Source organism: Phyllobates terribilis, unplaced genomic scaffold (genome assembly GCF_046119375.1).
Source record: "Phyllobates terribilis strain yellow unplaced genomic scaffold, ASM4611937v1 Scaffold_10__3_contigs__length_209671492, whole genome shotgun sequence".
Classification (NCBI taxonomy): Eukaryota; Metazoa; Chordata; class Amphibia; order Anura; family Dendrobatidae; genus Phyllobates; species Phyllobates terribilis.
This window is the reverse complement of record NW_027362770.1, coordinates 172,958,254-172,974,708: the sequence shown is the minus strand read 5'-3', so window position 1 is coordinate 172,974,708 and position 16,455 is coordinate 172,958,254. Positions and strand designations below refer to the sequence as shown.

Sequence of the window (16,455 nt, the reverse complement as noted above, 5' to 3'; positions counted from 1 at the left end):
TTAGTCATGTGACAGGTCACGCGACAGCCGAAGACAGCGGTCGCATGACCTGTGACATGACTAAATGACGTCATGGAAGGACCTTTCACACCACCGCGACCCATACAACAGGCCGGACGCATCGCTGAGGTGACCGGGGGACATCGGAAGGTAAGTATATGTTTATTTTAAATTCTTTTTTTAACAGGTTCTATGGTACCTGGGTCCGGAGGAGCGTCTCCTCTTCTCCAAACCCAGGTACCATCTGCACATTGAACCGTATGATATCCGCATGGGCACATGTGCTCACACGGATAATATGCGGTTCGATGCAAGTCAATGGCGGCAATTACACTGCGTGTTTGCAAAATTAATGGACATGCTGCATATTTTTCCACATGGGGACCATGGGGCACGTATTACCAAGCGTTTTTAAGCGTTTTCGCTGCGGAAATTCCGCGGCAAAAACGCTTGAAATACGCATAGTGAGCACGCAGCCTAAGAAACCAGATTAGAATTCCCCACTGTACAAAGTGAATGTGTAAAGCAAAGAATCATGGATGCTATGTTCAATTTTTGATATTAATCCTGAATATATCTTGTGAATCAAATATATGTAATAACCCCTTTCTTTCTATTGCAGAGATTGTGCTGCAAATTTTAACTGTGTATTTGGATATGTTCATTAGTAGAATCATTCAGCTGTTCCTGGCGCCACTCCAGTCCCCATCCGCCATCCTGTGACCACAACTTCTGACTGACCCTATGTCAGAGGTAAAGGTCACAAGCTCTGAGTGTAAGTCTATGATAGCCTCGTTATGGCCTAGTTTTGGCTCTCATAGACTTACAGTTAGGTCCATATATATTTGGACAGAGACAACATTTTTCTAATTTTGGTTCTAGACATTACCACAATGAATTTTAAACAAAACAATTCAGATGCAGTTGAAGTTCAGACTTTCAGCTTTCATTTGAAGGTATCCACATTAGAATTGGATGAAGGGTTTAGGAGTTTCAGCTCCTTAACATGACACCATTGATTTTACCATATACTGTACTGGAAAACAGGAAAAAATTCCAAGTGTGGTGAAATTGTAAAAAAAAGTCCAATTCCACAATTGTTTTTTTTTTTACCATGTACGCTAAATGCTAAAACTGACCAGCCATTATGATTCTCCAGGTCATTATGAGTTCATAAACATTTATAGGTTCTTTTTTATTTAAGTGGTGTAAAAAAAAAATCACAAATTTGTAAGAAAAAAAAAATGGCTCCATATTCCGAGACCCGTAGCATCTCTATTTTTCTGGATATGGGGCTGGTTGAGGGCTTATTTTTTGCGCCTTTAGCTGACGTTTTTATTGATACCATTTTGGAGTAGATATGATGTTTTGATCTCCTGTTATTGCATTTTATTGCAATGTTGCGGCGACCAAAAACACTTGATCCTGGCGTTTTGATTTTTTCCGCGTTACTCAATTTACCAATTGGATTAATTTAGATTTCGACAGATTGATAGCTCGGGTGTTTTTGAACGCTGAGATACCAAACGTGTATTTTTTTTCATTGTTTTATTTGGAATCTGGCAAAAGAAGGGTGATTTGAACTTTTATATTTTTTAAAACATTGTTTTTCAACTTTTTACTTGCTTCAATAGTCTCCTTAGCAGACCATTGCTTGTTCTACACATAGCAGGGCTCCGTGCTCCAGCCGCATCAAAGGGAGGGGCATGACCTTGGATGGACCTATATATCATAGGACGAGAAGGGGTTAAAGTATAACCATCATTTAAATTTTTTGCTTCATAAATCTGACTCGCCCCCTGGGCCGTGGGGCACGCGGGTCCGGGCGATAGGGAGACGTTGGGGGTAGTAGTGGCGGCCCGGTCCCGCGGCTCAGGGTGGTCAGGCTAATGGTAGTCTGTTATATTGATTATGTCCGACTACGCCACCCGTGGATTTGCGGTTATTAGGAACCGCCGCTGCTTGCAGACCGCTGGGGCTGATGAGGTGTGCAGCTAGGGTAGTGTGACTCCCCACGGGAAGAGTGCGGCCCCAGGGCAGTATAGTGGATGGTGGGAGTGATGATAGTGAGAGTCCCAGTGATGATAGTGCTGGAGGAGCAAGGAGCACACAGACAACAGGTTGCAGTCCAGGGTCTTTACTAAACAGGTAAACTGACCCACAAACAGTCCCAGCTAGGAGGGGACCTGGATGTCTGAGAGCAACGGGGAAATTGGCCCTGGTCAGGGTGAGGGTGTAGGCCTACCGTGCTTTCTGCGCTCCTTCTGGCTATCTCCTCCTGATAGGGTAACAGCCCACGTTTCCGAGCTTTCCGTGTTTTCTCGCCTGTATGGCCTGCGACGTGGGTTCCTTTCTGCTCCCAGCCTTGTATGGCTTTACTGGTCCCTTCGGTTGTGGCAGGGCCTCCAGGCTTCTTAGGCCAAGGAATGTACAGTCCCTTGCGGACTGGTTCTCTGCTGGGGGATGTGGAATCCTTCCAGCCTCAGACACCAAAGTCTGGTAAAGCTAAGTCTTTCTCTGCCAAGACAGGCTCTCTTCGCCTCTTGTCTCTGGCTGGTGGCTCTCTCCTACTGCCACACTTCCTCTTAGGTGCAATCAACTTTCTGTCCCTGCTCCACTCTGGGACACGTCTCAAAGCTGAGACAGGCAATCCAGTTCTCTCTAACCCTGTCCCCAGTACCAGCTTTTATAGGGGCAGCCTGCTCCCCCTACTGGCCTGAGACAGGAGGCATTGCATGCTAATGTTCCCCTGACCAGAGAACCTCCCCCTTGCTCTCAGACACAGCTTTATTACACTTGTGGCATCCAGGTAGGGTGACACAAATCCATATGGCCCTGCTTTGTCCACTTCTATGGGAGCACTGGTGTAATGCTCTGAACATGACTGTGATCGGTGATCTGCCTTGTCAGGCTGCGATCACTGCTCCTCGCCGCTGATACTTCATCCACAACCTCTGCTTCCCACATCTTCTGTCATCACTTTCAGTCCAGCAGACATGGAGAATTATCCACAATGTCACACAGAGATTATAGATGAGCATTATTCCCAGAGTATATAATCTCCGGTATAAAGAAGCAACCAGAGAGAAATCACCATATACCTGTACAGCGGATCATACAACCATGTGTTCTAGTCATAATGACAGCAGTCCATAGGAATCATTACCTATCTTTACCTATATATATAGATATATATATATCTATATATATAATCGTTTTATCCCGTCTGTCTGTCTGTCTGTCCAGGAAATCCCGCGTCGCTCATTGGTCCGGCAGCGGCCAATCAGCGCCGAGGGATTTCTGAAAAAAGATGGCGGCCGTTAGCGGCTCATCTGCGGGACAGAGCTCAGCGGAGATGCAGCCGGGAGATGACCGGCGCGAGGCGCTCATCTCCCGACCGCCGGCGACGCTGACCTCCATGCGGCTAGGGTGTCAAGGGAGGACCGGGGAGCGGCGCTGCGGAGCAGGATACTTCTGCTGCTAGCGCCCGCTCATGTCCCGGGTTCTCGCAGCGGAAGTAGCCACACAGGCAGCGGCGCTGACATCCATGCGGCTAGGGTGTCAAGGAAGGACCGGGGAGCGGCGCTGCGGGTCGGGATACTTCTGCTGCGAGCAGTCGCTCATCTCTCGGCTTCTCACAGCGGAAGTAGCCGCACAGGCAGCGGCGCTCCCCGGTCCTCACCAATACGATTCCGCTCCCCGGTCCTCACCAAAACGATTCGCTGATTGGTCTCCACACCCGACCAATCAGCGAGCTTGGCGCCAAATTTAAACAACGCTCTGCTGATTGGTCGCGGACGCCAGACGCAACCAATCAGCATTATTGGCGCCAAATTTAAACACCGCTCTGCTGATTGCGCCCGATCGGCCGCATACATATTCTACAATACCCGATGCGTTAGAATCGGGCAACCATCTAGTATATATATAATCTTATTCAGCCCTTTGGCCAAATAATTTAGCAATCAAAGGCTTGGTCCTATCTCCAGTGTCTGTCTCCATATATTTTATATTTTTATATTTTTTCCCAGTTACTGTCCACCCCCTAATATCTTTATGGAACAATACAATACATATAATGCAGCATGAAGGGGCTCGGAGAAGGTGGCAGTGATGGTGTGTAAGTGTCTGATGGGGTCACACATCTCATAAAAGGACAATTGTCCGGCCTCATAATCCAGACATATCCTGAATCTATCACTGGTGCTCTTGTCAGGTAATCGTATCTCTTTCCTGTCATGTATCACTATATACTTATTATTATATCTCCACAAACTCCAGGACTTGTTATTATATCCAATCAGTGACTGACCTCCCCTCCTGTCTATACTGGGATAACACATCCCCACCATCCAATCTCCTGATCTACTGCTCTCCACATCCCAGTAATGTCGTCCTGAGGTAAATCCCCTCCTGCTCATCACCTGATAACCCTGGAATCTCTCTGCTGTTTCTGGACGTTTCGGCTTGTCTAGTGTCCAGGTTGCAGTTTTCAGGTCGTCTGATATAAGGAGATTATTAGCAGCTGTGTTTACATCCAGTAATATGTCTGTAGGACCCTCCACATAGATCCCACTCCTTATACCTGATATTACCTCACATAATGTGCGTAATGTGTGTGAGATCACAGCCACATCCAGGTCATCTCCATCATGGGGCTGTTTATCATGTCCCCCTGTGTCCTCATCACCTCCCTCCTCCTCAGGATCACACAAGTCACCGGTGTCTGGTTCCTGTAAGACAGTCAGTGGATCCGTCATGTTACACAGCTCCTCAATGTGTCTCATCTTCCTGGACAGCTCGTCCTTCTTTATCTCCAGCTGATGGATCAGAGCAGACAGTGACAGTGACTCTTCCTTTTCCTGCCTGGAGATCTCACTCAGGACCTTCTTCTCCAGGTCGTCCACCCGTCTCCTGATGTCTGTACACAGGGCAGTGACTCTCTCGGCTTCTCCAGATGCTTTTTCTTGAGCTTTTCTCCTGCGCTCCTCCATATTCCGGACTCTTTCCTCAGTCTCCTCTCTCTTTGTGGTCAGTTTCTGGAGAACATTTCTCAGTTTCTCCTTCTTCTTCTCAGAGGCCTCATCCAGCATCTCCACCCGGTGTCCATTATGTTCTCCGGCCAAACTGCAGGACACACAGATACAAGCAGCGTCCTCAGTGCAGTAATATTCCAGGATCTTCTTATGGACAGAACATTTCCTTTTCTCCAGAGAAGTGATGGGATCAGATAAGACGTGTTCTGGTGATTTGCTGTGAGACCTCAGGTGTTTATCACACAGAGAAGCCTCACAATGTAGACACGATCTAACAGCAGGTACAGGAGAGTCCACACAGTAAGTGCAGCAGATCCCGGTGATCTCCTCTTGTTCTTGCTGAGTAATCAGGAAACGTTCTGCGACATTATGAAGATTTATGTTCCTCATCAGCGCCGGCCGAACATGAAACTCTTCTCTGCATTCAGGACAGGAATAAACTCCAGACTCGTCCTGTGTATCCAGCACACGATCAATACAGACCCGGCAGAAGTTGTGTCCACATCTCAGCATTACAGGATCTGTATAAGTGCTCAGACAGATGGAGCAGAGCAGCTCGTCTCTCAGATCAGCAGCCGCCATGGCTGATGGAAGAAGAGAGAAACTAAACTACAGTTCTCAGATACTCTGAAACAATGGGTGAATACTTGTGAATACAGGGCAGAGCTCAGGAGCACAATGTTAGTCCCTATTAACTATTTAATGGACACTTGATCAAATCTATATATATAATTGTCTTATCCCGTCTGTCTGTCTGTCTGTCTGTCCAGGAAATCCCGCGTCGCTCATTGGTCCGGCAGCGGCCAATCAGTGCCGCGGGATTTCTGAAAAAAGATGGCTGCCGTTAGCGGCTCATCTGCGGGACGGAGCTCAGCGGTGATGCAGCCGGGAGATGAGCGCCGCGAGGCGCTCATCTCCCGGCCGGTACCAGCAGAAGGACCTCGAACGCCGGACCCATCTGCAGGAAGGAGATGCAGCCGGGAGATGAGCGGCGCGAGGCGCTCATCTCCCGGCCGGTAGCAGCGGAAGGACCGCCGGCGTCGCTGACCTCCATGCGGAAGAGAGGACCGGGGAGCGGCGCTGCGGGTCGGGATACTTCTGCTGCGAGCGCCCGCTCATGTCCCGGGTTCTCGCAGCGGAAGTACCCACACAGGCAGCGCCGCTCCCCAGTGCTCACCAAGACGATTCGATGATTGGTCGCGATCTTCGGACCCGACCAATCACTGATCTTACCGCAAAAGTTAAACACCGCTGTGCTGATTGGTCACGGACGCTGCCCGCAAAATCGGTGATTGGTCGCACCCAGCGTCGGCGACCAATCAGCACAGCGGTGTTTAAATGTGGAGCCAAGATCGGTGATTGGTCGCGGCCGATATTTAAATTTGGCGCCCAAATCGGTGATTTGTCGCGGGCAGCGCCAGCGACCAATCAGCGATTTTTAACACAAATGTCCGGACCTTAGTAACACCATGCGGATACTGTGGGGACATCAGCGGCTAGGGTGTCAAGGGAGGACCGGGGAGCGGCGCTGCGGGTCGGGATACTTCTGCTGCGAGCAGTCGCTCATGCCCCGGCTTCTCGCAGCGGAAGTAGCGGTACAGGCAGCGGCGCTCCCCGGTCCTCACTAATACGATTCCACTCCCCGCTCCTCACCAATACGATTCGCCAATCAGTGATCTTGGCGCTAAAGTTAATCACCGCTCTGCTGATTGGTCGCGGCCGCTGCCCGCGACCAATCACCGATTTGGGTGCCACATTTAAATAGCGGCCGCGACCAATCACCAATTTTGACGCCACATTTAAACACTGCTGTGCTAATTGGTCGCGGATGCCAGCCGCGAACAATCAGCGACCTTGGCGCCAAATTTAAACAACACTCTGCTGATTGGTCGCGTACGCCAGACACGTCCAATCTGCGAGATTGGCGCCAAATTTAAACAACGCTCTGCTGATTGGTCGGGGTGGCCGGCCGCGACCAATGAACGAGATGGGTGGCAAATTTAAACGCCGCTGTGCTCATTGGTCGCGGTGGCCGGCCGCGACCAATCAGCGAGATGGGCGGCAAATTTAAACGCCGCTCTGCTGATTAATCGCGGCCGGCCACCGCGACCAATCAGCGAGATGTCCGGCAAATTTAAATGCCGCTCTGCTGATTAATCGCGGCCGGCCACCGCGACCAATCAGCGATATCGCCGGCAAATTTAAACGCCGCTCTGCTCATTGGTCACGGTGGCCAGCGACCTCTACTAATCAGTGATTTTGGCGCGAAATTTAAACACCGCTCTGCTCATTGGTCCCGGCCGCCGGCCGGCCGAGACCAATCAGCGAGATTGCCGCCAAATTTAAACAAGCTCTCCGCTCCTCACTAACACAGTTCGCTGATTGGTCGCGGCCGCCACCCGTGACCAATCAACGATATTGCCGCCAAATTTAAACACCGTTTTGCTGATTGCGCCCGGTCGGCCGCATACATATTCTAGAATACCCGATGCATTAGAATCGGGCCACCATCTAGTCTACTATATAATTGTCTTATCCCGTCTGTCTGTCTATCTGTCTGTCTGTCCTGGAAATCCCGGGTCGCTGATTGGTCCGGCTGCAGCCAATCAGCGATGCGGCATTTCTGAAAAACATGGCGGCCGTTAGCGGCTCATGTGCGGCACGGAGGTCAGCGGCGATGTTGCCGGGAGATGCAGCCAGCTACTCACAGCATAAGTCCCCCGACCGCAGGCGCCGTTGACCTACATGCGGCATTCGTCGGGAGATCAGCGGACCTACATGCGGCTATCGTCGGGAGATCAGCGGCTACGGACGCTTATCTCCCGAGGACAAGTGTGACGCCCCTCCCCTCCTCTCCCCTCCTCTCCCCTCCTCTCCCCTCCTCTCCTCTCCTCTCCCCTCTCCTCCCGTCCCTCCCCCAGCTCGATCAGGACCCCGGCACCCGGCGTCATACTTACCCCTCCCCTCCCCTCCTCTCCCCTCCCCTCTCCTCCCCTCTCCTCTCCTGCCATCCCTCCCCTCTCCTCCCGTCCCTCCCCCCGCTCGATCAGGACCCCGGCACCGGCGTCATACTTACCCCTCCCCGTGCCTGCGCAGCAGCTTCTGTGTCTTCCGCTGATGCTCTGTGAAGTCTCAGGTCAGAGGGCGCGGTGACGTCTTTACACCGCGCTCTCTCCTGACCGGTCACAGCACACAGCGTCAACATGCCGGCTACGCTGGAGTCCAGAGAAGCAGCTGAGAAGGGAGGAGAGTATTGGATTTTTTTTTTTGCATGGGGCCATAGGGGACCTGCATGGGGCACTATGGGGGGATGGATATACAGGGGATATGACTTCCTGCATGGGGCATTATATGGGGGGGAGAGGTGACATCCTACATGGGGCATTATATGGGGGGGAGAGGTGACATCCTGCATGGGGCATTATATGGGGGGAGAGGTCACATCCTGCATGGGGCATTATATGGGGGGAGAGGTCACATCCTACATGGGGCATTATATGAGGGGAGAGGTCACATCCTGCATGGGGCATTATATGGGGGTGAGGTCACATCCTGCATGGGGCATTATATGGGGGGAGAGGTCACATCCTACATGGGGCATTATATGGGGGAGAGGTGACATCCTGCATGGGGCATTATATACGGGGGATGTGACTTCCTGCATGGGGTATTATATACGGGGGATGTGACTTTCTGCATGGGGCATTATATGCGGGGGATGTGACATCCTGCATGGGGTATTATATACGGGGGATGTGACTTCCAGCATGGGGCATTATAAAGGACGGTCGGGAGACATATGCTAGAATACCCGATGCGTTAGAATAGGGCCACCATCTAGTCTATATATATAATTGTCTTATCCCGTCTGTCTGTCTGTCTGTCCAGGAAATCCCGCGTCGCTAATTGGTCCGGCAGCGGCCAATCAGCACCGCGGGATTGTTGAAAAAAGATGGCGGCCGTTAGCTGCTCATCTGGTGGACGGAGGTCAGCGGCGATGCAGCCGGGATATGAGCGCCGCGAGGCGCTCATCTCCCAGCCGGTACCAGCAGAAGGACCTCGACCGCCGGACCCATCTGCGGGACCGAGATGCAGCCGGGAGATGAGCGGTGCAAGGCGCTCATCTCCCGGCCGGTAGCAGCGGAAGGACCGCCAGCGTCGCTGACCTCCATGCGGAAGGGAGTACCGGGGAGCGGCGCTGCCGGTCAGGATACTTCTGCTGCGAGCGCCCGCTCATGTCCCGGTTCTCGCTGCGGAAGTACAGCACAGGCAGCGCCGCTCCCCGGTCCTCACCAAGACGATTCGATGATTGGTCGCGCTCTTCGGACCCGACCAATCACTGATCTTGCAGCAAAAGTTAAACACTACTGTGCTGATTGGTCGCGGGCAGCGTCCGCGACCAATCAGCACAGCGGTGTTTAAATGTGGAGCCAAGATCGGTGATTGGTCGCGCCCAGCGTCGGCGACCAATCAGCACAGCGGTGTTTAAATGTGGAGCCAAGATCGGTGATTGGTCGCGGCCGATATTTAAATTTGGCGCCCAAATCGGTGATTGGTCGCGGGCAGCGTCCGCGACCAATCAGCACAGTAGTGTTTAACTTTTGCGGCAAGATCAGTGATTGGTCGCGGGCCAAGACCGCGACCAATCACCGATTTGTGCGGCACATTTAAATAGCGGCCGCGACCCATTGGATGTCAGCGCCGCTCTCCGGTCCTCCCTTCACACCCTAGCCGCATGGATGTCAGCGCCGCTCCCCGGTCCTCCCTTCCGCATGGATGTCAGCGGCGCTGCCTGTGCGGCTCCTTCCGCTGCGAGAACCCGGGACATGAGCAGGCGCTCGCAGCAGAAGTATCCCGACCCGCAGCGCCGCTCCCCAGTCCTCCCTTCACACCCTAGCCGCTGATGTCCCCACAGTATCCACATGGTGTTACAAAGGTCCGGACATTTGTGTTAAAAATCGCTGATTGGTCGCCGACGCTATTTAAATGTGTCGCCAAAATCAGTGATTGGTCACGCCCAGCGTCGGCGACCAATCAGCGATTTTTAACACAAATGTCCGGATCTTTGTAACACCATGTGGATACTGTGGGGACATCAGCGGCTAGGGTGTGAAGGGAGGACCGGGGAGCGGCGCTGACATCCAATTGGTCGAGGCCGCTATTTAAATGTGCCGCACAAATCGGTGATTGGTCGCGGTCTTGGCCCGCGACTAATCACTGATCTTGCCGCAAAAGTTAAACAATACTGTGACTGTGCTGATTGGTCGCGGACGCTGCCCGCGACCAATCACCGATCTTGGCTCCACATTTAAACACCGCTGTACTGATTGGTTGCGGACGCTATTTAAATGTGGCGCCAAAATCGATGATTGGTCGCGCCCAGCGTCGGCGACCAATCAGCACAGCGGTGTTTAAATGTGGAGCCAAGATCGGTGATTGGTCGCGGCCGATATTTAAATTTGGCGCCAAAATCGGTGATTGGTCGCGGGCAGCGCCAACGACCAATCAGCGATTTTTAACACAAATGCCCGGACCTTAGTAACACCATGCGGATACTGTGGGGACATCAGCGGCTAGGGTGTCAAGGGAGGACCGGGGAGCGGCGCTGCGGGTCGGGATACTTCTGCAGTCGCTGATCTCCCGGCTTCTTGCAGCAGAAGTAGCCGCACAGGCAGCGGCGCTCCCCGGTCCTCACTAATACGATTCCGCTCCCCGGTCCTCACCAATACGATTCGCTGATTGGTCGCGCTCTCCGCAAGCGACCAATCAGTGATCTTGGCGCTAAAGTTAAACACCGCTCTGCTGATTGGTCGCGGCCGCTGCTCGAGACCAATCACCGATTTGGGCGCCACATTTAAATAGCGGCCGCGACCAATCAGCGAGCTTGGCGCCAAATTTAAACAACTCTCTGCTGATTGGACGCGGTTGCTGGCCGAGATCAATCAGCAGTATTGGCGCCAAATTTAAACACTGCTCTGCTGATTAGTCACGGTCGCCGTACGCGACCAATCAGCAATATTGGCGCCAAATTTAATCCCCGCTCTGCTGATTGGTCGCAATCGCCAGCCGCGACCAATCAGCATTATTGGCGCCAAATTTAAACCCCGCTCTGCTGATTGGTCGCGACCGCCGGCCGCCACCAATCAGCGATTTTTGCGCCAAATTTGAACCCTGCTCTGCTGATTGGTCGCGGCTGGCGATTGCGACCAATCAGCATTATTGGCGCCAAATTTAAACCCCGCTCTGCTGATTGGTCGCGGCTGGCGATTGCGACCAATCAGCATTATTGGCGCCAAATTTAAACCCTGCTCTGCTGATTGGTCGCGGCCGTGACCAATCACCTTTATTGCCGCAAAATATAAACCCCGCTCTGCTGATTGGTCACATTCGCTGGCCGCGACCAATCCGCATTATTGGCGCAAAATTTAAACCCCGCTCTGCTGATTAGTCGCGACCGCCGGCCGTGACCAATCAGCGATATAGTCGCCAAATTTCAACACTGCTTTGCTGATTGGTCGCAGTTGTCTGCCGCGACCAATCAGCGATTTTGGCGCCAAATTTAAACCGCTCTGCTGATTGCGCCCGGTCGGCCGCATACCTATTCTAGAATACCCGATGCATTAGAATCGGGCCACCATCTAGTCTATATATATAATCGTCTTATCCCGTCTGTCTGTCTGTCTGTCTTTCTGTCTGTCTGTCCTGGATATCCCGCGTCGCTCATTGGTCCGGCATCGGCCAATCAGCGCCGCGGGATTTCTGAAAAAAGATGGCGGCCGTTAGCGGCTCATCTGCGGGACGGAGCTCAGCGGCGATGCAGCCGGGAGATGAACGGCGCGAGGCGCTCATCTCATGACCACCGGCGACGCTGACCTCCATGCGGCTAGGGTGTCAAGGGAGGACCGGGGAGCGGCGCTGCGGGTCGGGATACTTCTGCTGCGAGCGCCCGCTCATGTCCCGGGTTCTCGCAGCGGAAGTAGCCGCACTGGCAGCGGCGCTGACATCCATACGGCTAGGGTTTCAAGGGAGGACCGGGGAGCGGCGCTGCGGGGCGGGATACTTCTGCTGCGAGCGCCCGCTCATGTCCCGGGTTCTCGCAGCGGAAGTAGCCGCACAGGCAGCGGCGCTGACATCCATACGGCTAGGGTGTCAATGGAGGACCGGGGAGCGGCGCTGCGGGGCGGGATACTTCTGCTGCGAACGCCCGCTCATGTCCCAGGTTCTCGCAGTAGCCGCACAGGCAGTGGCGCTCCCTGGTCCTCACCAATACGATTCCATGATTGGTCGCGATCTCTCGCCGCGACCAATCACTGATCTTGGCCCAAAAGTTAAACACCGCTGTGCTGATTGGTCGTGGCCGCTGCCCGCGACCAATCACCGATTTGGGCACCACATTTAAATAGCGCCCACGACCAATCATCGATCTTGCAGACACATTTAAACACCGCTGTGCTGATTGGTCGCGGACGCTATTTAAATGTGGCGCCCAAATCGGTGATTGGTCGTGGGCAGCGTCGGCGACCAATCAGCACAGCAGTGTTTAAATGTCTCTGCAAGATCGGTGATTGGTCACGACCGCTATTTAATTGTGGCGCACAAATCGGTGATTGGTCGCGATCTTCGGCCGCGACCAATCACTGATCTTGCCGCAAAAGTTAAACACCGCTGTGCTGATTGGTCGCGGCCGCTGTCCGTGACCAATCACCGATTTGGGCGCCACATTTAAATAGCGGCCGCGACCAATCACTGATCTTGGCGCCACATTTAAACACTGCTGTGCTGATTGGTCGCGGACGCCAGCCGCGACCAATCAGCAAGCTTGGCGCCAAATTTAAACAAGGCTCTGCTGATTGGTCGCGGACTCCAGCCGCGACCAATCAGCGACATTGGCGCCAAATGTAAACAGCGCTCTGATTGTTCGTGACCGCCAGCCGCAAACAATCAGCGATTTTGGCGCCAAATTTAAACAACGCTCTGCTGATTGGTCGCGGCTAACAGCCGCAAACAATCAACAAGATTGGCCCCAAATTTAAACAACGCTCTGCTGATTGGTCGTGGACGCCGGCCGCGACCAATCAGCGAGATTGGCGCCAAATTTAAACACCGCTATGCTGATTGCGCCCGGTCGGCCACATACATATTCTAGAATACCCGATGCGTTAGAATCGGGCCACCATCTAGTCATACTTAATTAGTGTCAGGCAAAATTTATTTTTGTCCTAGTTTTAAAATTGAGAGATGTCTTAAATCTCCACCCCCTGCTCATTTGGAAGAGGCTACATAGAACTCACTCTTTCTCCCCCCTAACAAGGAATTTTTATAACCGCCATAAAACGTCAGCAAGCATACTGGTATACCCTGGATTTTCCCTCCAATCCCATTGTTTAACTGTACAAACTTTTAATGTTGATTTTAATAATGCACATGACTGTCACAAACACAGGGACCACATTTTTGAGATGTTTACCTTTTTCCAATTTTGATGGTGTGGTTTTCGTGGCTGGGAGACGACCAGGAACCTGCGAAATGGGTTCTGATCTTCTGAGCGTCATAGAGATATCATATTTGATATCCATCTTCATGAATATTGGTGACGGCACACATGATGCCTCCATCTTGGATGTGGGACACCCCCATACCAAGATATGAAATCGGAAGGATTTTTATGTCTTATGCAACTGGGTGGGTTCACAAAACCGAGCCCCCATGTGAGGTAAACAACATGGGTGTCTCCTAGAGTTTTGGCCCCTTACTAAAAAACAGAACGGCCATTTTACTTCATTCTTACCCGGGACGTCAGACTCATGCACTACTCGCTGCGTGGAAGAATCACATTTAATTTCCGGGGAGCCGTCCCCCCACAGAATCTGAGACCATCACCTCTTGGCGCAGGTTTTGCTATCACTTATCCCTTTTATTTTAATAACTGTTTTATGCATATATGTAAATTGTCTCTTTTATAATATCTTGTATATCTTTTGTAAACACTGCCCACTTTCGGGAGTAAATCATTATTATTTACCAGCTTCATTCTTCTTGTCCTATGTCGAGCAAACACGTTCCTCACCCGCTAATTCACGTTACCTAACGGGTACCCGATCCACCTGTTAAGCAATCGGTGGTGGCAGTATACCAGAATTTATGTGATATTGTGGTTTGAGGGTGGCTAGACGGAGGTATATATACGTTCCTAGAAGGAACTGGTGGTATATATACGTCCTGTCACATCACGTGCCACAATAGTCTACATAAATTAGAGCAGCTGCGCCCGTGCTTATCCTCGGTCAATACCGTGTTTGACCAGCAGGATAAGGGGGCGCCAGAGGGCTGCAAGGTCTGACCAAGTGTGTTTTCGTGACAATTAGTGATGAGCGAGTACCGTAATATTCGTAATCGCTATACTCGTAACGAGTACTTTGTAATAATCTCGTATTCGTTCCGAATAGCGAGTACAATGTAAGTCAATGGGAAATGCGAGTAATTTTCTGCTGGACCCTACAGAGGAGTCTGGGGGCCTGAGGAAAAGGCTGAAATGGATGGGTAGGTGCTGAAACAGAATGGGAAGAGCGTTGAGAATGTGCCTGCATGCATTTCTGACTCATATATGGTTTCTGGGAATAAGTTTGTCGCAGTATTACGCCACTTTTACAGACACACAAGAACAACTACCAAACCTAACCTAAATTGCATTTAACAGGCCAAAAAGGTTAAGAAACAGTTTTTCCTGCATTATCACTTGTATATAAGGTTAAATAAACCAGAGAAACCAAAAAAATATCCCTTTTAGCCTTTGTTCTCACATACTGTGGTGGCTTTTTTTCACCTTTTACAATTGGGAGGGCCCTGACTTATACATTTTGTAGGTCCCTCTGTCATACATAATTTTTAGTTCGCTATTCCCCAGCACTTTACAAGCACAGCTAGAACGTACTAGTAGGTATGTTGATCTTTGACCTGAGAGGCCTCAGGTGGCTCAGTAACATGCGTTTTGGAGGGACAGCTGTTACTTAGACATTTGGGCGGTCCCTCCATCATTGACACTCAGATAGTGGAATACATATTCTATAGCAGTTTACAATGTGCCCATTGTAGTGTTGGGCTTCACCCTCTTCCTCCTCCTCCTCCACCACCATGTGATACAGCGGCCCTAAATTCAAATGTTCAGAGGGCCTGCAATAGGCAGGAAAGCTGAGTTTTGTGAGAGCCCTCGTGTGGTCCTGTAACATATATTTTGAAGTGCCCTCCTCTAGAAATTTTGGAGGTCCCTCTTATGTACATTTGAGAGTGCCCTGACTTATTCATATTGTAGAGCCCTCACTATGTTATTTAACTAATTTAAGGGCAGAGACTATACAGAAATAGGCCAAGAGATATGGAGATCAGTGAGTGGGGCCTGCGATCCTCAGGTATGGGTGAACTCTGTGAACCGGAAAAATAAAGCTACACTAGTCAACTGGATGACGAGCTCAAATATATCACTTGTACAAGTCAATGGACAAAGGATATATAGTGCCCCCCCTCCAGGATGGGTTGGAGAAGCTTCTCCAAATGGCTCAGAGATTTTGACTGCCAGTATTCCCGAGATTATATAGCAAGAGAAGACTTCTTGATACGGTACTACTTGGTCCAGTGCAGAATGTGCATAGTATTTCCAAAAATTACTCCTGGGGGCTGTGTTATAGGTGAAGGACGAGTCCATGACAAGGGCCTCCCTTGACAAACATTATCTACGATGGAGTACTGTTGTAGTTGTGGACGTCAATTCAAGTTTTCAGAGGGCCATCTGTCGGTCATCAACAGTCAGTGTAAATTTCTATTGAATATGTATCCCCTATCTCAGTCACAATGTGGCTCAAGCCAGGCATGTTTTTTTGCCAAATAGGGTGACTGACAGTACATTTCTATTGAATATGTATCCCCTATATCAGTCACAATGTGGCACAACCTGTGATAAGGGCCTCCAATGACAAATATTAGTTTGGTAGGACCACTGTACATTCCAGATTTGTCCACTGCACAAATCTGTTTTTGGGGTGGCAGCCTGCCTTCTGTCCACATCAGTCCACTTAAAAAGGCATTTAGTGCCCTACGCAAAGCAGTAGTCCAAACATTTCCTACTGCCTCCTACCAAGCACGCACCAGGCCATTTTACCCACTATTTTGGAAGCCACCATCCCAAGGGCCACCAATCACAAATAGTAGTTAGGCTGGAGTAGGAATACTGTCCTGGTTTGTCCACTGCACAATGTGCATAGGGTTTGTAAAAATTAGCCCTATGGGCTGAGTCATGGTTGACTCACTATTTTGGCTGTGACAGTTAGCTTGCTTTGTGCCATCAACATCTGAAAATCTGTCAACAAAACCCAAAATGCCAAAAAAAGCTTGTTGTTAAGGGACGTGGACGTGGTGTTGTCAGGGG

The 16,455-nt window shown here is 51.0% G+C and overlaps 1 protein-coding gene across 1 annotated transcript; it reads right to left on the bottom strand.

Moving 5' to 3' along the window:
- Window positions 1-3,976: 3,976 nt before the first annotated feature.
- Window positions 3,977-5,632, bottom strand: LOC141164687 (E3 ubiquitin/ISG15 ligase TRIM25-like). Its single transcript, XM_073650174.1, has one exon. The coding sequence runs from the start codon at window positions 5,616-5,618 to the stop codon at window positions 4,032-4,034; it is 1,587 nt and encodes a 528-aa protein (XP_073506275.1). The 5' UTR covers window positions 5,619-5,632; the 3' UTR covers window positions 3,977-4,031.
- Window positions 5,633-16,455: the final 10,823 nt, after the last annotated feature.

What these genes read in the sequence shown, in the direction of transcription:
- LOC141164687 (XM_073650174.1), bottom strand. Translation starts at nt 5,618, where the DNA reads ATGGCGGCTGCTGATCTGAGAGACGAGCTGCTCTGCTCCATCTGTCTG.